Genomic DNA, 21,192 nt, shown 5'->3' on the forward strand with positions numbered 1-21,192 from the left:
ATTAATATCGGCTAATTGGGGAAGTGTCTTATGCGCCCGTTTTCCGAACCTTAATACTAATAAGGAAGCCATGCATAACTGGCTCTTGTCTTAACCTGAGTTACCTAAGACATCTTTCAAGACTGGAATTAATAGGAGAATAGGCAACATTTAAGCATCCCTTAAGAGATACAGCTGCATTATACTTTAATGCTATAGTCTATGGTTGTTATTCTATATAGGAAACTGAAGAGTTAGTGACTTACCTCTTGCAGGAGGGAAGTAGATCAAGGTTTAAAGCTAGCAGGATTCAGGTCAAAGCGAAAGTTCAATGCAAAAGGCAATCAAGGTAAACAAATCTAACTGCCGTCTTTAGAATACGAGCTGCTTTTATTACTGGCATCTATAAATTAATGATCTTGCCCTCCTTTCTTCTGTTCTCGATACTTTCTCATCTCTTCGCCAGCCGGTTCGCCAGAAAACACTGCCGTCACTCGAAATCATGAAGCCTGTTACCATTCTTCTCGCGCTTACCAGTACAGCCTGCACAGTGTCGGCTGGTTTGCCCCGTTTTGGTTCGTGATATCCTTTGTGATCAAAGATACTTCCGTTCTGACTGTACCCTTCACACAGCGAAATGTACCGCTGCTTCGCAGTGCAATTCCGATTATTGCTCCCCTGTACGCAATGCGGACTGCGACGAATTCGTCAATTGCCGTGGTAAGTATCCTCAAACCATGCCTCAGAAGGCTCCGGAACAGGGACTAACTACTCGAAGACAGCGTATGCTACGGTGCTTCAGTAGACTGTAAGCCAATCAAGAAATCAGGTCTTGCTGCCACTGAACTCACTGATACGTAGCGCCGTGCTCGAATGATTGGGAATGCAACTCCAACCATTGCAAGGGTATACCATTGACCACTCTATATGAAATCTTTACTGACGCATTGCAGGAGGAAGGTGCTACGACTGCCGTGATCCTCGCAACCTTGCCAAAGCCAGGCCACCTTACCTCTCTGTAGGCTGTACGTCTTTGACTTGAAGTTTATATCCCTATTTGAAAGCTGATGTGTCTTTAAAAGCTTCATGTACTGGATTCGGAGATCAATGCTGCGAGTCGCAGTGTAGAGGTATGTTGACGGACACTGGTTATGGTCTGGATTGAGCAAAGCTAATCTGTGCGCAGCCAACACTCAGGGGAACATGCAATGCATTGATAATACGGTCATCATGCAAATGGGCGGGCATGGGCCGTTCCCGGTGCAGAATGGACCATCCAGGCGTTGATTCGACATGACAATGGTTGGACTGTATAAAGATCCCCAGTTTGAGAAACCTGGGATGTGGATACTGGCATTTAATTATGCACATTGATAAATATATATAGCTTTAGTGCCCTGTCTCTGCCGCTCCGTTTGTAATAAAGGAAAGGTATTCAACACGTCTTTGAAATTAGGGATAACATCTGATTTGGTACATTGTCAACAAAGCGGCTTTGCTTTTGGTATAACGTGCTGGGAGCGAGTTTATGGCGGTGCTAAGAATTTACCCTATCTTGGCTGTAGAAAGGCGACCGAGTCTTGATCAAGCAGTCGGATTGCTGTAATTTAAACCGAAGCCGAGGTATCCCATGTATAGAATGAGGGGAAACATATCCACTTGCACAGAATCAGTGATCTCAATTTTTAAAGACGGGCATTGGTCTTATTAGTGTAACCTTGTGGATAAACGGTTCCTGACAAGAAAGCGGCTGAAGCATGTTATTTGCCGATCTTTCCCCACAATCTCGCCTCTCCCCAGATTTCTCCGCGTATGACCTCGCTCCAAGCTCCACTACCCCAGATGGTTCATTGAGCGATTGATAAAGATTTATCCGCCCCATGATGAAACGGCATCTCGGCACACAGTGCCATTTGACTGTAGATGCAGATATCCTTGTCTACTACTATATATACAACGATACTTTAGCGATAGAGAGAACTGAGACTTTCCAGTATCAACTCCCGGCAAGATGAAGTCTCTCACATCATTCTTAGCAGTTGCTCTAGCTGCGTGCACTGTCACCGATGCTCGTGGACTACACTATCAATCCGAAGCTCCACTGAATATCAAGACAACCAGCGGTCATCTGTCAGGTTTTATCAACAAGACGGCTCCGGATGTTCGCCAGTTCCTCGGTGTCGCCTACGCCGAACCTCCTCTCAAGTCCCTTCGCTTCCAACCCCCCAAGCGAAAGCACAGCTCAGAGCACGTTTCAGCCAAGAAGTACGCGCCGTCATGCAAGCAAATCATCAGCAAGAACCCAACAGTCTACACCGAGCACATGCCCCAGTTTCTTATCAATGGTGGCGACTCTGAGGACTGCTTGTATCTCAATGTCTATGCTCCGTTGAAACCAACTGCAAAGAAGTTGCCTGTCTTTATCTACATCCCCGGCGGTGGTTTTACAGGTGGTGGTGCAGACTCGCTCTACAAGATCCCCGATAAGTGGATTCAAAAGACTCAGTCTCACATCGTTGTCACCATGAACTATCGCGTCAATCTCTTTGGCTTTCCTAACGCTGAAGCTGCCCAAAAAAACGTCGGCCTTCTTGACCAGCGCATGGTTGTTGAGTGGACACGTGACAACATTGCAGCCTTTGGTGGTGATCCTCATAAGATGACCCTCTGGGGCCAATCTGCTGGTGCTGGCTCAGTTGGCATGTACGGATATGCTTATCCCAAGGATCTCATCGTCAAAGGGTTGATCTCTGATTCAGGTGCTCCGGCTATGCTGGCCAAGGTTTATGGTAACCACTCCAGCTTCGACACCCTTGCTTCTAAGGTCGGCTGCAAAGGATTGGAGGGCAAGAAGCAATTGAAATGCATGCAAAAGGTCGATGCTTCAAAGTTGCAGAAGGTATATTCTGAGACACCAACAATCTCATTCACTCCTGTTGGAGACAACATCACTGCGTTTTCTAACACGACTGACCGACTTGCCAGAGGTTTGGTCACTAGAGTGGTAAGTTGCACTGATGTTCGTTAGTTATGGTGAAAGTCTTACTGACATGCGATAGCCATGGATCTTTGGCAACAATGCCAATGAAGGTGCTGGCTTCGGTACATACGATCCTAACGGGGTAACACCAGCCCAAACTGTTATTGGACTACAGGCTATCGTCTGCCCAGTTGCTGCTGAGGTCAAGTAGGCAACCCCCATATGCCACAACGTTCGTGTCGCTGACCTATTATCCCAGAAACCGTGTCAAGTACGGATACCCAACCTACAGATATTACTACACCGGAAACTTCTCCAACATTACCCCTCTGCCCTGGATCGGCGCAACCCATAGCGGTAAGTACACTATTTCAATTTGCAGGTTATCTTCTAACATGACGTAGCTGAGCTTCCTCTGCTCTTCGGAACGCATTACGAGTACCGCGGTAACTCCACCAAGTACGAATGGGAGGTTGCCGAGGGGATGCAAAGTAGGTTTCACCAACTACACTTTCTCTTAAAGGTAACTAACTAATGTAAAGGTCTCTGGCTCTCTTTTGCAAACAACCCCAAGAAGAACCCTCAAGTTGGAAAGATCACTTGGCCTTTATATAAGCCCAACGAGAACAAGATGGCTGTTTTTGCCGAGGCTGGAAAGAAGTGGTTTCAGTTGGGCAGAGGGTCTTTGACCGAAACCCAGTGCAAGTAAGAGAAAGGGGCCATATAGAAGTGTAGGTTACGGATGGCTTTGTATTTAGCCTGCGTGAAGCGAAGGGTATTTTATTTTACCTTGTAGTTAATGTGCTCGCTAGTTTTATTACTAATAGTTGACTGGCCTCTCTCGATTCTACCGCCCGACCAATGTCGCTTAAAAGAATCCTACGCAGCTACAGCAACTTTCTTTCTCTATCTCTGACAGCTATCCTGTTCAGTTGTCTCTGTGATATTAAACTCATATCCAATCTCAGTCTTGACCTGTAAACGGTTGTCATCCTTTAATACCTTTGCCGGAGGGATATGAGGTATGCTATAATTCGAGCCCTGGCCGACATCAACTGTGCTAAACTCATGCATACTGATAAGAGGAGGCTTTTCGGGACTTGGCTCGTTCTGTCGCATTGTCAGGGTATAGCCAGTGACATGGGAGATTATCGGAGCCGTGCGATCGGGTTTCGCTACGTCTGGTGATATCAACGCCAGCTCATGAATCTACCAGTGACGTTCTTCTGACTAACTCTCGCCCCAGAGCGCCCGGGGCATTCCTTTAACATTTGGTTGCGCATTAAGAGCGACTTCACCGCCTCCGAGTCCCTTCAAGCTGACGACGAACTCTGATTGTCCAAATTTCTCTGTTAAACGCATCGGTCGTGCAAACAGGTCCGGTGTTGAGATCTGGTTCTGATTATCGGTTATGATACTTGCCAATGGCTCCGTGTAGCCGCTGGTCCTGGCCGTCAGTAAGGGAACGCGGGCTTGCACTTCGATACGCATATTGGCTGTGAAGATCTTGATCGGCCCAACGGCATCCTCGGTCCCGTCCATAGGTGCGCGTCCGCCAGTGATACTGACCACATGTCCCGAGACATTGGCACCTAAATCTCTTACTCTATAATATGCTAAGTCCTTGCCCTTTCCTCTATATAACCATCATCAATGCCATTCTGCAGCATCCTCTGAATCGTACTCCACTATCAAATCTTTTACTTTCCATCCTCAATTAGTTTAAGGCAATAAAACAATGTTCGGAATTGCGGAAAGAGTCCAAACGGCCCATTGTCGCATGCAAGAGTTCATGTTATCAGGTTTGTGTATCTAGAGGTGGCAGACTTCTAGCGTATCCTATTCCGTTTTAGGGTTAGGGTTACTTGCGACGGCTTATCTGTACCAACGATATAATCGCCCTGCTACATAGGGTTTTTCTCGTCTTAGAAACTCATGCGACATACAACGTGATTTCGAGCCCACGTCTACCGCACCAAACTCAAGTTGGAAGTCTCGTTCTCAATGAGCTTTTATGCTCTACTGCCTCAAATACATAAGTGCTTACTTTGTATGTTTGATGCGAAAGCCTTCCTCGTTTGGGGATATTGTCAGATGTCAGTCAGGGTAGCTGAAACCATAGGACACTTTTCATTCACACCTATGGCTCTGTGTTGAGAAGGCTGTTGTTTTTTAGGCTGCATGGAATAATAGACTCAAACCATATAGACATGTATCACAACAACTGATTAAAAATGTTTCGGATCAGCATATATATGACAAGTATCACGAAGGATGGCATTTTATTTTAATTGTTACCATTGGAAGCCAACAGTGCTCCTTGAACATTAGAATCGAGCTGGATACGCCATAATCGATGGTCGTTCAAAGCGAATATATGCCCACTGGGCCCGAAGCAGAAGTTGGCAACCCCTCCCGGAATGATAATCTTACCCAAAAGCACTCCGCCAGGAGACCAAACATTAACTCCATCTGGACAACCACTATATACATTTCCTTTAGTGTCGCACTTAATACCATCAGGAATGCCACCGTCCGCAAACGCGAATAATCGACGGTTCGCGAGAAACGGTTGCCCATGGCGATATATCAGATCGAATGCATGACTACAGTTAGTGAGACAAATGCTGTGAAACAAGAGGAAGCTTTTTCTAGAGTATGATCCTTACATGGAAGAAGCACGAGTATGGTCAATAGTAAGCCCTCGCACTTGGTCTGTATCTGTAATGTATACAGTCCTTTGATCAGGCGAAAAGCATATACCATTTGGTCTTCCAAAAGCATCTGCCATAGCCCTAGTACTTTTCGTAGCAGGATCATATCGATAGACAAGGTTTGGCAGACTGGGCCGTGGCCGATAACCTTGATCATGTCCATAAGAAGGATCTGTGAACCATATGCTACCGTCATTATGTACCACCACGTCATTGACTGAGTTGAACGGTTTCCCCAAGAAACTCGTCAATACGGGCTCGGTTGTGTACGGTGGTGAAGCTTGCATGTAGAAAAGGCCGCTGGGATTGCTGCCAGAACCTTGAGCGCAAAAGAGTATCCCTTCCCGATAATTGACACCTCCATTAGCGAAGTGGATGGGATCGCAGTCGATATTCTCCAGCTTGGTAGGTCTAGTGTTGTTTCCTAAGGAAATCTTGGAGATCTGCACTTTTGTTTCGCCAGTCGGGCTTTTGAACTGATTGCTCGTAATGAAAAGCTCGTGCGTCTGTTCAAAAAAGACTCCAGCTTCATGTGCAAATGGATAATCGTGCGTGTGGAGAAGCAGCTCGATCTTTGGGCTTGATCCCATTATCCACTCGAAGTCATGGTGATGGACCTCCCACGTCTTGTTTGTAACAACATCGTCTTTCATGATTTCGACAGCAGTGATAGTTTTGTGCGCGGTTATAGTGCCATTGACCAACAAATGACCGTATCTTAAAAGAGAGAGTGCTGTAGGCTGTTTCTCTAATTGTGGACCATCATCACGGTAAGTTAGTGCTCTTTTCTTCGCATTAGGTGCCCTCGAGACGAGGTGTTAGCTTGATAGGTGAGTTTATAAGCAATTATCTCCTAAGGATCTCCACACACGATCTCCACATGTACTTTATGCCCTGCCGATTGGATGCCACTGACACACTGATAATCTACTATATAACCCTTGACAACAAGGCTAATAAGGTGGTAGAGAAGTCACGCAGAACAAACCTGCGTCCAGACGAAAGCCTCTACGAAAACATGACTTCGAACGACTGGAAGGTGACAAATCGTCATTTGCAAATCCTCCGAGCCGCTGAAGATGGCAACTACGGTGTTCTAGCCGCTATTGCTTACAACATCGAGCAGATTCTGGGTCTCGTTCGCGCCGCGGAAAGAGCTCGTTCTCCTCTCATCCTTCAATTCTTCCCTTGGGCTATCAAATTTTCAGATGGCCTCCTTATTCGTACGGCCGCCGATGCCGCTCGGCGGGCGACCGTGCCCATCTCGATTCACCTCGACCATGCTCAGGAAGAGGATATCATCAAGTTGGCGGCTGATGAACTGCCCTTCGATAGCATCATGGTCGATATGTCACATTACAATAAAGAAGAGAACTTGACCAAGACAGCTAAATGGGTCAAGTACTGCAATAGCCGCAAGATTGCAACTGAAGCAGAACCAGGACGCATTGAGGGGGGCGAAGATGGAGTTATGGATACAGCAGGGTTAGAGGCAAGCAAGACAACGCCGGATGAAGTCGACCAGTTCATCGCGACAGGTGTAGATGCTTTAGCACCTGCATTTGGCAACGTACACGGTGAATATGGCCCGCAAGGGCCTCAACTGGACTTTGAGAGGTTGGTCAACTGAATTGATGAATGAGAAATCCCAGCTTACATACCATATAGACTCGCCCTCATCAAAACGCAAGTCAATAAACGAGCCAGAATTGCTCTCCATGGTACGAATGGGTTCCCACCTGACTTGATGCACAAATGTATCAAGGCCGGTACCACCAAGATCAACGTCAACAGAATCGTTCTCGATGACTATTACGCCCATTTGCGAGCCGAAGGAACCATAAAACAATCTCATACAGCGATAATGGAGCAAGGAGTGGAGAAAGTCATAGACCAAACAGTTGAGTGGATGGAGATTCTCGGATCCGCTGGCAAGGCACCTCCTCTGTAACCTCGGGTTTGCACGTAATCTAGTTGCCAAATTCAATCACGCCACAACTCCTTCATCTCACGACCTAAGGAGTAGCTGGGCCAACCTGCTCGTCGGCTGCACGTATCGAGAATGTTTAGGATTCCAGAGCGCTGGTCTGGGTCCTCGATAACCATTCCGGCTAGCATCACACTAGTTAGTTTTCTAATCCATAAGTAACGAACAAGAATGGTTTAGAGTATTTACCGATAAAAACACATTGTGAAGATAAGACGCTGGATGCATAATCACTCGAGACTTTGGCGATGCCACACACTGTACTAGCCCATCGCCTTAACGTTTTTTGCTTACTTAGATAATCTTGGTATCCACCAGCGCAAGGTCGGTGCAAATTCAGTAGTATAAGTGAGCAGTAGTAAACTTGCATTGATGCAGCTAATGTTGTTAATCAGCTGATTAAGTGGTTGGAGACGAATTTACTGACCAAAAGAGGGTGGCTGGATCCAGATTTTTGGAAACGGATTCTTTTCAGAACCTGGAGTAGGCATAGGAAGAGGCTGAAACTCGCAAGTCAGATAAGAGGCCCAATCTTCTAGCTGTCGAGAGAGTCTATCAGCTTCCTGCATCTTGACAGCTATGTAATCCGGAATTGTGGACGGATCATCTCTGGCACAGAACCCAACGACATGTGCAAAGTTGTAAATGGAGCGCGCTGCTAATTCACTTGGTGTTAGGTCAGCCAGATGACGATTCGGCATCCAGAACGTAAATGGTTTGCGTTTCTCACGGAAGGCTGCCCAAACATCCTGGCACAGCCAAGCCCACCAAACTGCTTGTCTCAACCCGTCAGAGTGTCCATGGATTGTTTGAGAACGTTGTATCCAAAAACCACCTTTAAGGTGCTTCTCCCAATCCGCATTAGAGCCATCGAGCATTTCGTAAGCTGAGATGATGAAGGCACTGGCTAAGAGCTCGAGGCTCGTCTTATAGCTATGGTATTGCATGGCTTCTTGGCAGTAGTGAAGCGTCTTGTAGTAGTAGTCGATGGTGTCATCATGCGTCGGGCGTAACCCTGCCGCATTAGCAGGCATATCGCGATTCAGTATGTCGAGATGACGGGCAGAAAGAGCGAGGATGGCGTTCATGAGTCCAACATTGTGTAACTACTGCCCAATGAGAAACAGCTGGGGATTAGAGGAGTAAGGCAAACCTACAGCGAGATGAGGGACTAGAGTGCCGAATGGCCTTTGAGGCTCGAAAAGATCCATCTAGAGACAAGGCCTTGTTAGTCAACTAGACTGCGGCTCGCTTCCTTCGCTCTTCCCTTACCCATTGACTAATTTGTTCTGTAAAGTGGCGGAACAATGTGAGTTCTTGTGTTTGAAGACTAATAGGCTCTGATGCCTGCCACGTTTGGTGTTTCTCGCGAGATCCGTCTTCTCGAGAAGGAATGCGTTCTCGTAAGTACGTATTGCGCGTCTCGACTCTCAACCCGTTCGTATGTGGCTCAGGTGGTCCGATTTGGTCGTTATCGTAAGATGCACCTGCTTCTCCTGATATCGATGGGGACTGCGCAGCGGAATTGCCAAATATGTTGGGGCCATCTGGACCAGGATTGGTCTCAGGCAATGGTCCATGAGTGATGGCCGCGTCTCCGACCAGGAGATCTAACCATTTCAACGTCAGTGAAGCATCCGGAGAGCTTCCATATGACATAGATATGGGGTGGTATGGAAGCTGAACGGGCGATGGCAGACCGTAAACTATAGAATCGAGATAAGGATAAGTCCCATTTCCATAGTCGGTGTGCGACCCGAGGCTGTTGGGGGGTACCTGTCCAAACTGCGTATTTACGTTCCTTGTTTCCTGGTTAGTCTCTGTATGCTCCACAACAATAGTATCGTATGATTGCGAACTATTGGCGGGCAAGATTTGATCATCCGTAGGCAGATGCGCGTCCTGTACACTTATCTCGTCGCGAGGCTGGTCTTGCTGTTGCCTCAAGGAGGTAGGCTCTGCCGTGATAGTAGCTCCGCTAGGAGAAGCTGCTTGTTCATGGTGGGGGACTTCGGCGTTACAATTCTCTTGGTTTGAGGTTATGGGACTTGTTTGCTGTCGAGTGCGCCTATTTGTGCCCTGAACTTTGCCATATTCGCAACGAGTTTTTTTTCGGGTGCAGCCACCGCAACGCGGCCTGATCTCGTCGCATTTAATGTGTCGTCGACGACAATTCAAGCTGAATAATTGCCTAGATTAGCTTGACATGCTTGAGGAAGCTTTGATGCATGCTTAGACACTCACCATCCTGTGGTTTTGCGCAATCCCTTGCCACGCGACAGTCTCCCTCGGGTAAACGATCGCGGTTGTTCTGCGGTTATGCTCTGATTGGACTCCATTGTCCGTCACTCAAAGTCTGCAGGGATCGAAAAGAGATAACCTGCACCAACTCATCCTATTGAAGGCAGTACATTTGAGTGGTTTGTGCCGAGTGAAGCTTCGTCTTGCTGAGTGGAGGTGAATTGTTCTGGCCAACATGCGAGGACAGGGTTTGGAAGGCACCTGAGACATATTACTCCGCACTCCTTCGCCGCTAAGAAACCGTCCCCTCCGCTACGCTACGGAGTAACTTAGTTGACCCGTTAACGCCAACAATCCGCTTCTGGGGAACAGAGGGTCACAGGACGCACTGCCCCAAAATTCACAATAATTTGTTTTCCTATCTGGTGTTCGCCGATGTAGTATCGACATTATTTCTACATGGACCCGCAGAGCAATACAGTATATTTTTAATAAAGATTTTTGTATCAAATTTATAGACATAATTACAAACTCATGGCTTATTACATATTAATAATGATTTTCTAAACTCATAGGTTGATAATATCCCATTTAGGTGTCGTTTTCCATAGGGGTTACTACTACCTCTAGTACGATAGTCAATACGATCAATCTCATGAAACGCTACGGGTTTTAGGCTATTGAAGATGGACGTACATGCCACCGTCTACTAGAAGCTGAGCTCCAGTCACAAACCCACTCATTTGGTCTGCAGCAAGAAAAACGGCTGGTCCAGCCAAGTCCTCAGGCCTTCCTACCCGGCCCCAAGGGATTCGATGTTCCAAATACTTACGCTTCTCCTCGTTTGCCATGTCCTTATCGGCCAATTGAGTGTGAATTGTTCCTGGCAACAGAGCATTGACCCTGATCTTATCTTTTGCCAGCGCAATCGCCATAGATTGTGTCATGGAGAGGAGAGCCGCCTTTGTAGGAGTGTAATGAACCTGTTGCCCACCGCCGAGAAGCGCGCTGATAGAGGAGATACCGATGATGGAACCTCCTTTGCCTTGCTTTACCATTTGTCTGGCTGCTGTTTGGCAGGCGTAGAAAGCTCCGTTGATATTGACTTTAATAGACGTGTCAAACATTTGCTTGTCGATGCTGTAAATTGGTCAGCCTTTCTAATTAGATGAAAAGCGAGATAAGTCTTACTCGAGGAAGCTGCAGGCTTCAAAAATGCCAGCATTGGCTACAAAAATATCCAATTGTCCCCATTTCTCAACCGCTTGAGCAACAAGCCGCTCGCTCGTCTGCGGCTCTGTGATGTCACCTGCCAATTCGAGGAGCTGACCAGTCGGCGCCCCTTCGGGGGCTTCTCTTCTCAAACGTTTCGCCACTTCGATCAGGCTCTTTCGAAGCGGTTCATCTTTAGAGAGTCCCAGGTGGTTGATAGCAACGTTTGCACCTTGACGAAGGTACTCAATTGTGATGGCGCGGCCAATGCCTGTTGTACCACCAGTGATGGCCGCAGTCTTGCCGGCTAAGAGTCTGACTGTCGCGCTCATGTTGGTCGTGGGGAAAAGATGAATTGGCTGATACTCGTCGAGTGAAAGGCGAATAAAACCCTGAGACAGACGGATCAATCACGTTCTTGAAAGGGTCCGAGGCGATCTTCTAATCATGAGAAGTTAGATCTAAACTGAGGTCAGTCTGCCATCTCTAGTCAAACAAAACTCCCTCCAGTCGGGCTCATTATTCTGAATGTTATTGCAATTACCCCGAGCCGAGGGCACGTACTCCACCTAGGCTTGACCCTGGCAATTAGCCACTCATAATTCCTCTATCTCCCTCGGCTCGAGGGTAAAGTCTCACTAGCCCGTGCTCCCCACATCAGCAAGGTTTACCCCAGAGGATATGGGTCTACAGAAAGTTCATTGGACCGACCATGGGGAAATGGAGCAGTATCCGCGCCATGACTTCATACCACCCCAAAACGGTTTGTACATTGGCTAACAGAATATTAATTAAGGCTGATCGAAACGTTAGCCTACCCCTTTAGCACCTTACGGAGCAAGCAAAGCAGGTGTTCGCAACATAACCCATACCCTCGCCATGGAATATGTAAAATATGGAATCCGAGTCAGCTCGGTCTCTCCCAGTCTAGTGAGACCGCCATGGCATACTAGGTACCTCAACAACCTGACTAGGAGCAGCAAATGAAAGCCCATGGTGGGATGCCCTAGCTTGCTTAGATTCAAGGCTTGGAGGTGCTTATGTCTATTTGCTGCTAGTTACATCACACCGATCGACGTTCCTGTCAATGGTGCCATGCGAAGTAGCCTACTCATCCCCTAGATAAATTTAAATACATCTAATCTAGTATAGCTTGCTAAGCTATGGCGAATGGGTTAGGAGGCTGATATTGCAACTGAAGTGTACGAGGCGCATGGCTGTTGAGAGACCGTATAGTACATCAAGCCTTAGATCATTCATAACCAGAAGGATGTCCAAATACTTACCATACGGCAGAGTTCCAGATGAAGACACAGTACCTGTACTTTGCTCGCTTGAATCGAAGGGTTTTCGGGGGTAACAGCGATATTACATAACTTCTTCTTCAGAAATCCCAGGTAAGACCGACTAGCTCCCTAAAACAATTAGATGAGGCAGCTATAGGCCTGTCAGAAATTAAAATCTGTAAGTAGGTGTTTCGTTAAGACAGGTCGAACTTAGGGGCGTTCTTCATCCGACCTAGACAATTTTATGCTGTTGCGTTGCACTTACCCTACGGCAGTTTCGTCTGTTTGCAGAAACAGCCTAATAGATCTGTTCAATTTTCCCATCAGATCTCTCCTGAGGAGTTGGATACAACCATCCGCAAAAGAAACACATCTCCATGGTCCGATCACATCAGCGCTTATCTTTTTAAAGCCATGTGATATGCCGTGAGGGCGCACGTCCGCCCACGTGTTTGGAAAGTGTCTTTGTATAGTCCAATACTCAAAACCGCTCCAGGAGGCAAACGTGCTTACGATAGTCAGACCATCTTCAACACCGAGATCTCACATCACCGCAGGCTTAATGGACTGTATCTCTGCTCTCATACAGCAAACTCAGGGCCGTCCCGGCAGTACAAAATGGTGATATCGTAGAGCCGTTGCGCATGAACTCTAGGCTGGCTGGACATATGGCTTTATAGTAGCTTCTTATCTTGATCTATATAGGTAAATGTGGTTCTAAGCGTAAACGAAGAAATTATGGCAACGTGAATCCTCCATCAATGATAACATTTGATCCAGTCATATAGCTAGACGCGTCGCTGGCGAGGAATGTGTACAGCTATAACAATTGAACACCTTAGTAATTTCCTTTCGTTAAGTTTGGAAGGAATACTCACGCCTTTCAATTCTTGAGGTTGACAAGTCCGACCGCCGGGTACCTGGCTTAGCCACTTTGACATAAGCTCTTTGGGCTGCTTGGTGATCACTAAAGAATCAGCTTCGTTTTCTTTCAACGATGTTAGTTGTTTTTATACCTACTTTCTGTGTGGACATAACCTGGAGACACGCAGTTCACTCGAGCAAAATCAGCCCACTCGACGGCCAAAGACTTAGCAAGCAGCAAAGCTCCGGCCTTGGAAGCGTTGTACGCAGCTTGTGTTTGCGGTGTATTGACCAGGCTGGCACTGACGGAGACTGTAACGATTAAGTTTCCTCTTCCCTGCTTCTTGAAGATCTTGCCGGCTGGAATCGCGGTCCACATGACACCGTCGTAGTTAATCTTGTTGATGTAATCCCAAGTGTCTTCATCATATTCAAGCGATTTGACGTTCTGACACACACCGGCGTTGGCTACCATGATATCCAAGCGGCCATCGCCAAACGTCGACACAATACCTTCAATGATATTAGCAATTGCCACCCTGTCGGCAACATCGGACTTGTAAGCCTTGACCCTCCGGCCAGTTTTTTCAGAGATGTCAGCCGCCAATGCATCGGCGGTGACACTTGTGCGGTAAATGAAGGCAACGTCTGCACCAGCCTCGGCGAGAGCGGTGACGACTTGTTGGCCGATGCCTCGGGATCCTCCAGTGACAATGGCTATCTTGCCAGCTAAGGAGAACTGCGACAGCACAGGGGCGTCAATATTCTCTGGTAGGTTTAGGGGCATGTTGACAAAACTATGATTTGGCGTTATACTGTAGTGAGACTCTGTGTATTCTGTTGTGTACGAGAAAGGAGATAGATTGCTCTCAGCCCTTATATGATTATCTGGAACGATCCTTCCTTAGCGAATACACAAACCGTCTCTGACTTCTAAATGATGCGGGCGACCGAGCCGAGACACGTCTTCCATGCACACGGGTGAAGACCACGATCGGCCTCTAGATCTAAATTTGCGGATAGGCACGGAATACGCTGGGCTGGAGGATTATCAAAGTTCGGCCCTCGTCTCGAGGGATAGCTCCTTTAGCCGTCGCGGAGTGAGGCTTGTTCGGGTTTGGCTTTGGAGAAGGCTTGTCGAGTCAAGGGTTTGTAATTCTTTCACGATCTTATTTTCTCCAGGATATCGAACTGAAACCCCAGGTTCTGTCGAAGGAGGAGAAACCGGGGCCCCGGATTACGTCACACTACCTCCACTCAGATTAGGATCTAAGCAGCCATCGCCTAGGTCTTCGAAATCTCTGAGCGACGTCCGTGCTTAATGGTCCTGTTCGTATATATAGGCGCCAAGGGCTCCCTGAAGAAAGTGTCCATTCGAACATATCTTGCGCTATAAATCTCTCATACCGCCTAGATATCTACAATCATGGGGTTACTCACCGTGGACCAGAACAAGTCTTGGATGGTGGCTTCCAAGCTACAGAAGCGTTCGCTGCTAATTGCAGTCAATTGTCTGGCCGGCATGTCAATCTTCTTCTTCGGGTAAGACCCTACCGAAAAAAGGAGGTGATTTTGAATCTGACATATATGGATAGTTACGACCAAGGACTCATGGGTGGCGTGAACCAAAGCACAGATTATATCTACCGCATGGGTCTTGGCCATCTCGACGAAGATGGCAGCCCTGTCATCACCGAAACGCTCCTCCAGGGAGGCATCATGGCTATCTTCTACCTCGGCACACTAGTAGGATGCCTTGCGGGCGGCGCTTTTGGAGACAAATACGGACGTATCGGCACTATAGGTCTCGGAGCCGCCTGGGCGATCTTTGGCGCTTCTTTACAATCTGCTGCCATGAACAGGTCCTGGATGCTTGGGTCTCGGTTCGTCAATGGCATTGGAACTGGTATCTTGAACGGAATCGTTCCAGCTTGGGCATCAGAACTTGCAGATCATACAAGCAGAGGAACCTTTATCGCAATGGAGTTCACGCTTAACATTTTCGGTGTTGTGGTAGCCTATTGGATAGCATATGGGGTCAGCTTCGTCAATAATGGCAACTCCGAGACCCGCTGGCGATTTCCCATAGCATTTCAAATCCTTCCTCTTTTGTTCCTTCTTTTCGTTTGCTGGGCGTTTCCAGAGTCTCCTCGCTGGCTTGTTAAAGCTGGGCGCAACCAGGAGGCTTTGTATATTTTGGAACGTCTCCGTGGCACAGAGGGCGAGGATTCAGGAGTTGCTGAGGCGGAGTACAACGACATTCGCAATGTCATTGAGCTTGAGAAGAGCTCCGAGGGTACATCCTATATCCACATGTTATTTGGCCTTAAGTCTGGCAAGCTACATACTGGCCGCCGAGTTCAGCTGGTCATCTGGCTGCAAATCATCCAGTGCTGGACCGGCATTGCAGGGGTAACTATGTATGGACCAAGTAAGTGATTACTTCTGCAAAACAATATCGTCGATAAAATCTCTAACAAAGTAATAGCTATCTTCCACATCGCCGGCTTCGGACCTAGCAAGACGCAGTGGGTTGCTGGACTCAACAACATCTTCTACATGTTCTCTACTTTGATCTGCGTCGTCACGATCGATAGAATTGGTCGACGGCGGACTCTGTACTGGGGCTCAGTCGGACAAGCCATCTCTATGGCTCTTGTTGGTGGGCTTTCTCGAGGAGGACTCAATTCTCGGGCAGATGGTAATACTGGTGTTGCCAACCAGTGGGGAGCTGCGGCAGCGTCGATGGTGTATCTATATACCTTCATCTTCGGTGCTACCTGGCTTACTGTTCCTTGGCTCTACCCAGCTGAGATCTTCCCCATCCATATTCGTGCAAAGGGAAACTCTTGGGGCGTTGTCGGATGGAGCATTGGGAATGGGTAAATAATCCCTAACGAAATCCCGGGAGTTTCTTATGACTAATGTCTTGGGCAGCACTCTTACTCTCGTTCTACCATACATCGTTAGTGCGATCAACGAAAAAATGATGTATATTTTTGCTGCCGTCAACGTCATCAGCATTCCGATTGGTAAGACACCATATAATCCGTCCTTGTTGGCAGAGAAACCTGACCAAGTAAACCATCAGTATATGCTTTGTACCCCGAATCCAACCAGAGAACTCTTGAGGAGATGGATCTGTTGTTTGCGGCTCCTACACCTTGGGCATGGGATGCTGAGAGGACATTCGCAGCCATGAAGGAAGAAGCGGGAGCAGTTGGAGGGCTCAAGGGGCATAGTTCTGATGTCGAAGCCAAAGGCGATTCATCTTCTCCTCGTCACTTCGAGTCCATTTAGAGGGTAACGGGGCAAGAGATGGCTCCTCCAATGTCGATTTCGGAACTGCTAGAATTAAGTCTGGAATCAGGTTGCTTTATCCCTCCATTGACGTTTATTTATAAAACCTTAGTGCCGCAGTGATATAAAAGTAGTATGTCTTTCAATCTTCATCGAACACTCTTCCAACAGGATACGAAGTGGCTAATGGGTCGTGAAACATGATATTCAATGGAAACATGGCTACTTGTGGGGGAGTTGAGACTTAAAATGGTGCTAAAAAACAACCTCTCTGGCAACAAGGAACAAAAAAGGGGGTATCTAACTGTGAATATTATGTTACTCAAGACAGAGAGTAGCGATTATAGTGCCCAAACTGACGTAATCATATCAATGCTGGCTTATGACGTGTAACGAATTGAGGGTGAGAAGACTGGGTCTGTTGCTTCAAATGCTTCCGACTCCAAAGATGTGGCCCAAGATACTTTCTTGCGGAACAACAGATTTGTATGATCACGTCCCTAAAAGGAGAAAATCACCTCCACAAGTCAGAGTTTGCAATTTTAAGTGGTTGTATTTTATATTTCGATGACGCCAGGAGTCAAATTAGTCACTCAAGCTTTCTCGATCAGGACTTAAGCCTTCTTCAGTAGCTAATGCGTTCGACCATTCATTGTCCCCTCGATTCCCTCAAGGTCGCTGTAGAGCCTCCACTGATAGTCCAGACTAGGATCATTGAAGCGTGCCTTGATATCTAGTGTCTCAATAGCTTTCATATCCTCTGGATCAAGCTTGAAGTCAGCCTCGACATTCTCTTTGATCTGCCAATCAATGGTACTCTTAGGGATGACAGAACGGCCGTTGTTAATGCCCCAAGAGAGAACTATCTGCACAGCACTCTTGCCATATTTCTGGCCAAGTTCTTCGAGGAGTGGCTGATCAATGACACGCATCATGTGTGACACCTCTTTGCTCCAGCCTGTCGAGCGGTAAAAGTCGTTCATGTTTCCGAGTGGACTAAATTGGACCACATGAATTCCTTGAGATCGCAGCCATTCGTTGAATGCCTTTTGTTGTAGATAAGGGTGTACTTCCATCTGGTGAACGGCTGGGACCTAAACGCATAGAACTGTCAGAATTCGTCTTGGGCAATCTCAAGCTTTCGTAAACTTACCACTGAGCATTCTTTGATGAGCTTCTCCAACTCACCCTTGCTAAAGTTTGAAACTCCAATAGCCTTGACCTTGCCAGTCTTGGCCAACTTCTCCATAGCCTTCCAAGTATCAACATAATTTGTTTTGCCCAGAATCATCTTGCCATCTTTGTCCCTAGGGAAGCGATCTTCTCCCCTGGCAAAGGTGCAGGGATAATGCATCATCAGAAGATCCACATAAGGTGTATCGAGATCCATCAGACTCTCATCCAAGGCCCTCTCAACATCATCCGGGTGAAAGTTGTTGCACCAGAGCTTTGTGCCTAAGAAAATTTCTTCTCTAGGGATACCGCTGTTCTTGATGCCCCTTCCTACTTCTTTCTCGACGTTATATACTCTTGCGGTATCGATAAGACGCATTCCTGCCTTCAAAGCTTTCGATACTGCATGTTCTTGGGCATCAGGGTCTTGGAAAGTGCCAAATCCAATGGCAGGAATGCTAGCACCTGTGTTCAGTTTAAAGCTTGTTGTACCAGTGGCAACACCTCTCGTCTGAGTTTGTTGCTGAGTTTGCAGCAGGTTACGACCTGTGACGCGCAGAATAAAATCTGTGCTTATCGTAGAACGTCGGACGTGTTTGAGAGCATTCATCGTAATGGCCTGGTAGGTGTATGTCTTGGCGGGTAATGGCGTTGTAAGGTGTAGGTACTTGGAAGGTGCCTAATGAGTGCTTGACTGAGGTAATTGTTATAACAATAGATGGCACTGATATGATGTTCCTGGTAATGGAGATAACTGCCTCGAGGCGCAAAATCATATAGAGTTTACGAGGCGTCGGCAACATGACCCCCGCATAGAAGCCCGATGCGAGGGAGTGGTTGTGGAGACATTACCCACCATCATTACTTCAAGGGCTTAGTTGGGCGATGCCCTCGCGCCGAGGGTTGGCCAAGCTACAAAGCACTAAAACCCCCCCCTTGATGGTCAGGGGGTCGAATACCTTCTAGACTTTTTCTCCAGATTAGAGTTACTTTGTCAGTTCTTCTAACGAACCCTTGAGCCGGGAATATACTCCGCAATACGATGAGTGCCACGAGACGAGGGCATGATCGTCGAGGAGTGGAGGGACTACACAGTGGAGCAAGTTACGCTCGACTGATCCACTTTTACCCCAATGACTCTTCTCTTGTAAGCCTTCCATCTTCTTAAATTGTACCTTGTGATGCGCCTTGCATCTCCATATCCAACACAACTCGCCTACCTGTGTCAGAATATCCAAATCCATACAAAGATGACTATTACAAATAATATCCTCATCACCGGCGGCGCCGGGTTCCTTGGGCCCATGTTGGCCGCCAAACTCTCACAAGACCCCTCCAACCGAATCTTCTTGACAGATTTACATGAACCCCCTACACCCAAAGGTCTTGCTGATCCTGCAAGATGCTGCTGTATTGGCGCCGATATGACAAACTCCTCAGACATCGACCGTTTACTCTCTCACGCTGCTGATTGGCGCGCTATCTTCATCTTCCACGGCATCATGTCTGTTGGATGCGAAGAGAACCCAGCCCTGTCTCAGCTCGTCAATATCAATGCCACTCAGGCGTTACTCACAACCATATCTAAGCTGGGCAATGGTTTCCGCAAGCCCAGAATCGTGTACGCATCGACACAAGCTGTGTACGGTCCACCTTACACTACTGGTGGGACCATCACCGATGATACTCCTGCCACACCTATTGGTGTTTACGGTACACACAAACTCATCACCGAAAGCTTTGTCAATGACATGAACCGTCGTGGCCTAATCGACGCATTCAGTGTTCGTCTACCGACAGTCACTGTCCGCCCTGGAGCACCAAGTCGTTCAGCTGCGGCCTTTCTCAGCGGTATGGTGCGTGAGCCCATGGCAGGATTGGAATGCATTGTGCCCCTGTCCAATAGGAATGCCAGACAAATCATCTGTAGCCCACGCATCATGATCAACAATCTCATCGCTCTCATCAAGGTTCCAGCTGACGCTATGCCACCTCATATCCGCGCTATTTATATGCCTGGTATTTCAGTCACTCTAGGTGAAATGTATAAGGCTTTTGAGGCAGTGTGTGGTGCCGACAAAACAAGGTTTTTGCGTGAGGAGGAGGATGTTGAGGCGGAGAGGTTGCTAAACAGTTGGCCACAGACATCGGACTTTGGTAATGCTAGGAGGATTGGGCTGTCTTTTGATGATAGTTGCAAGCAGATCTTTCAAGAATATGTTGACTCTTTATAAATATATGGTTAGTAGATATTAAGCAATGATTGTAAATGGCTGTGATAAAAGATTATTGTGGTATATTACTTGGTTAAAAAACCCAAGTTTAATGTTATATATATTTAGGAGACCCAGGCCGTCTTAATGCACCCTATCTACTGCTTAAATTAAGCCAACTTTAAAGCTAATATATATACCAATATATAGGTATATTAATATAATACCTACTTTAAGTGTAAGTATTATTAAGAAAATAATTTAATAACCTTTTCTTATTATTAAATTAATAATATTCTATTAAGTATTACTAATAAGAAAGTAGATAAATATAAAGGTGCTTTAAATATAGTAAAAAGACTTAAGTTTTAAAGAAGTATAATAAAGTATAAATATATAAAATATCTTTTATTATACTATTTTTAATAAAGTTATTTTATTTATTTTAAGCTTTTATAATTAATTATATAATAGCTTTTAATATTTTTCCTTTTTATAAAAATAATAAGTAAATTTCTTATAAACTTTAATAAATAATACCTCTATTATAACCCTTACGGTTATATTATATATACCCTATAATTTTCCTATAAATCCTATTGATTATAAATAGATTAAGTAAACCCTTTTTAATCTATTTAGTTTAACCAGTTAGGATAGAATTAAAACCTTATAATATTAGTTTAAAACTAAAGGATTAATATTTTAATTCTTAATAGAAATACTAATAAATACCTTATAAATAGTAATATATAGTTTATACTTATTTACACTTCTATAGATTTAGCTTACTAGCTATTAATAAAACTTCTTTATATTAATTAAGCCTAATATATATTAAATTTACTATTAAGAGATATAATACTTTAATAACCGCTTAGCATTATACCCTATATAATCTATTAATAATAAACTTAAGTATAGCTTAATTTAATATAATTAGACCTAACTGTTATAACCTCTTTATAGATTATTATTATTAAGTAAAAAATATAATAATATATATTAACTTTAAACTCTTTTATATATTATATATATTTTAAATATATTATATTTAAAATAAGCTAATTTTTATTTAGGCTATATATTATTATAAAATATTTTTATTGTTTTTAATTATTTTATACTTAAAATAATTATATAATTTATAACTTAAGTTTTAAATATAAAAGATTATTAATAATATATCCTTTTATTAATTAAAAGTAATAGCTAATTAAAAACTTAAAGTTAATAAACTATA

General features: G+C 45.6%; 11 protein-coding genes across 11 annotated transcripts; 5 read left to right on the forward strand and 6 right to left on the reverse strand.

Annotated features, from left to right (window-relative positions):
- Positions 1-481: 481 nt before the first annotated feature.
- Positions 482-1,266, forward strand: FMAN_03663 (uncharacterized protein; the record flags this gene model as incomplete). The annotated part of the gene is made up of 7 exons (XM_041824455.1): positions 482-554; positions 613-699; positions 758-787; positions 841-885; positions 933-1,004; positions 1,062-1,109; positions 1,166-1,266. 7 exons carry the CDS (start codon positions 482-484, stop codon positions 1,264-1,266), a joined length of 456 nt encoding a protein of 151 aa, XP_041689934.1.
- Positions 1,267-1,990: 724 nt separating this feature from the next.
- On the forward strand, positions 1,991-3,668 carry FMAN_03662 (uncharacterized protein; the record flags this gene model as incomplete). The annotated part of the gene is made up of 5 exons (XM_041824457.1): positions 1,991-2,983; positions 3,039-3,166; positions 3,219-3,316; positions 3,364-3,450; positions 3,502-3,668. The coding sequence occupies 5 exons, from the start codon at positions 1,991-1,993 to the stop codon at positions 3,666-3,668; spliced, it is 1,473 nt and encodes a 490-aa protein (XP_041689935.1).
- Positions 3,669-3,865: 197 nt separating this feature from the next.
- FMAN_03661 (uncharacterized protein) lies at positions 3,866-4,501 on the reverse strand (the record flags this gene model as incomplete). Its single annotated transcript, XM_041824458.1, has 2 exons — positions 3,866-4,140; positions 4,195-4,501. 2 exons carry the CDS (start codon positions 4,499-4,501, stop codon positions 3,866-3,868), a joined length of 582 nt encoding a protein of 193 aa, XP_041689936.1.
- A 745-nt stretch (positions 4,502-5,246) lies between these two features.
- Positions 5,247-6,326, reverse strand: FMAN_03660 (uncharacterized protein; the record flags this gene model as incomplete). The annotated part of the gene is made up of 2 exons (XM_041824459.1): positions 5,247-5,565; positions 5,629-6,326. The coding sequence occupies 2 exons, from the start codon at positions 6,324-6,326 to the stop codon at positions 5,247-5,249; spliced, it is 1,017 nt and encodes a 338-aa protein (XP_041689937.1).
- Positions 6,327-6,691: 365 nt separating this feature from the next.
- On the forward strand, positions 6,692-7,624 carry FMAN_03659 (uncharacterized protein; the record flags this gene model as incomplete). The annotated part of the gene is made up of 2 exons (XM_041824460.1): positions 6,692-7,290; positions 7,342-7,624. 2 exons carry the CDS (start codon positions 6,692-6,694, stop codon positions 7,622-7,624), a joined length of 882 nt encoding a protein of 293 aa, XP_041689938.1.
- Positions 7,625-7,799: 175 nt separating this feature from the next.
- On the reverse strand, positions 7,800-9,999 carry FMAN_03658 (uncharacterized protein; the record flags this gene model as incomplete). Its single annotated transcript, XM_041824461.1, has 4 exons — positions 7,800-8,038; positions 8,088-8,766; positions 8,933-9,851; positions 9,905-9,999. The coding sequence occupies 4 exons, from the start codon at positions 9,997-9,999 to the stop codon at positions 7,800-7,802; spliced, it is 1,932 nt and encodes a 643-aa protein (XP_041689939.1).
- A 579-nt stretch (positions 10,000-10,578) lies between these two features.
- FMAN_03657 (uncharacterized protein) lies at positions 10,579-11,445 on the reverse strand (the record flags this gene model as incomplete). Its single annotated transcript, XM_041824462.1, has 2 exons — positions 10,579-11,041; positions 11,093-11,445. The coding sequence occupies 2 exons, from the start codon at positions 11,443-11,445 to the stop codon at positions 10,579-10,581; spliced, it is 816 nt and encodes a 271-aa protein (XP_041689940.1).
- Positions 11,446-13,135: 1,690 nt separating this feature from the next.
- FMAN_03656 (related to reductases with broad range of substrate specificities) lies at positions 13,136-14,050 on the reverse strand (the record flags this gene model as incomplete). Its single annotated transcript, XM_041824463.1, has 3 exons — positions 13,136-13,219; positions 13,278-13,366; positions 13,420-14,050. 3 exons carry the CDS (start codon positions 14,048-14,050, stop codon positions 13,136-13,138), a joined length of 804 nt encoding a protein of 267 aa, XP_041689941.1.
- Positions 14,051-14,689: 639 nt separating this feature from the next.
- On the forward strand, positions 14,690-16,465 carry FMAN_03655 (uncharacterized protein; the record flags this gene model as incomplete). Its single annotated transcript, XM_041824464.1, has 4 exons — positions 14,690-14,805; positions 14,859-15,694; positions 15,752-16,145; positions 16,201-16,465. The coding sequence occupies 4 exons, from the start codon at positions 14,690-14,692 to the stop codon at positions 16,463-16,465; spliced, it is 1,611 nt and encodes a 536-aa protein (XP_041689942.1).
- Positions 16,466-17,195: 730 nt separating this feature from the next.
- FMAN_03654 (uncharacterized protein) lies at positions 17,196-18,346 on the reverse strand (the record flags this gene model as incomplete). Its single annotated transcript, XM_041824465.1, has 2 exons — positions 17,196-17,657; positions 17,717-18,346. 2 exons carry the CDS (start codon positions 18,344-18,346, stop codon positions 17,196-17,198), a joined length of 1,092 nt encoding a protein of 363 aa, XP_041689943.1.
- Positions 18,347-18,986: 640 nt separating this feature from the next.
- FMAN_03653 (uncharacterized protein) lies at positions 18,987-19,970 on the forward strand (the record flags this gene model as incomplete). Its single annotated transcript, XM_041824466.1, has 1 exon — positions 18,987-19,970. The coding sequence occupies one exon, from the start codon at positions 18,987-18,989 to the stop codon at positions 19,968-19,970; it is 984 nt and encodes a 327-aa protein (XP_041689944.1).
- Between the last annotated feature and the right edge of the window lie 1,222 nt (positions 19,971-21,192).

Source organism: Fusarium mangiferae, assembly GCF_900044065.1.
Source record: "Fusarium mangiferae strain MRC7560 genome assembly, contig: FMAN_scaffold017, whole genome shotgun sequence".
NCBI classification, from domain to species: domain Eukaryota; kingdom Fungi; phylum Ascomycota; class Sordariomycetes; order Hypocreales; family Nectriaceae; genus Fusarium; species Fusarium mangiferae.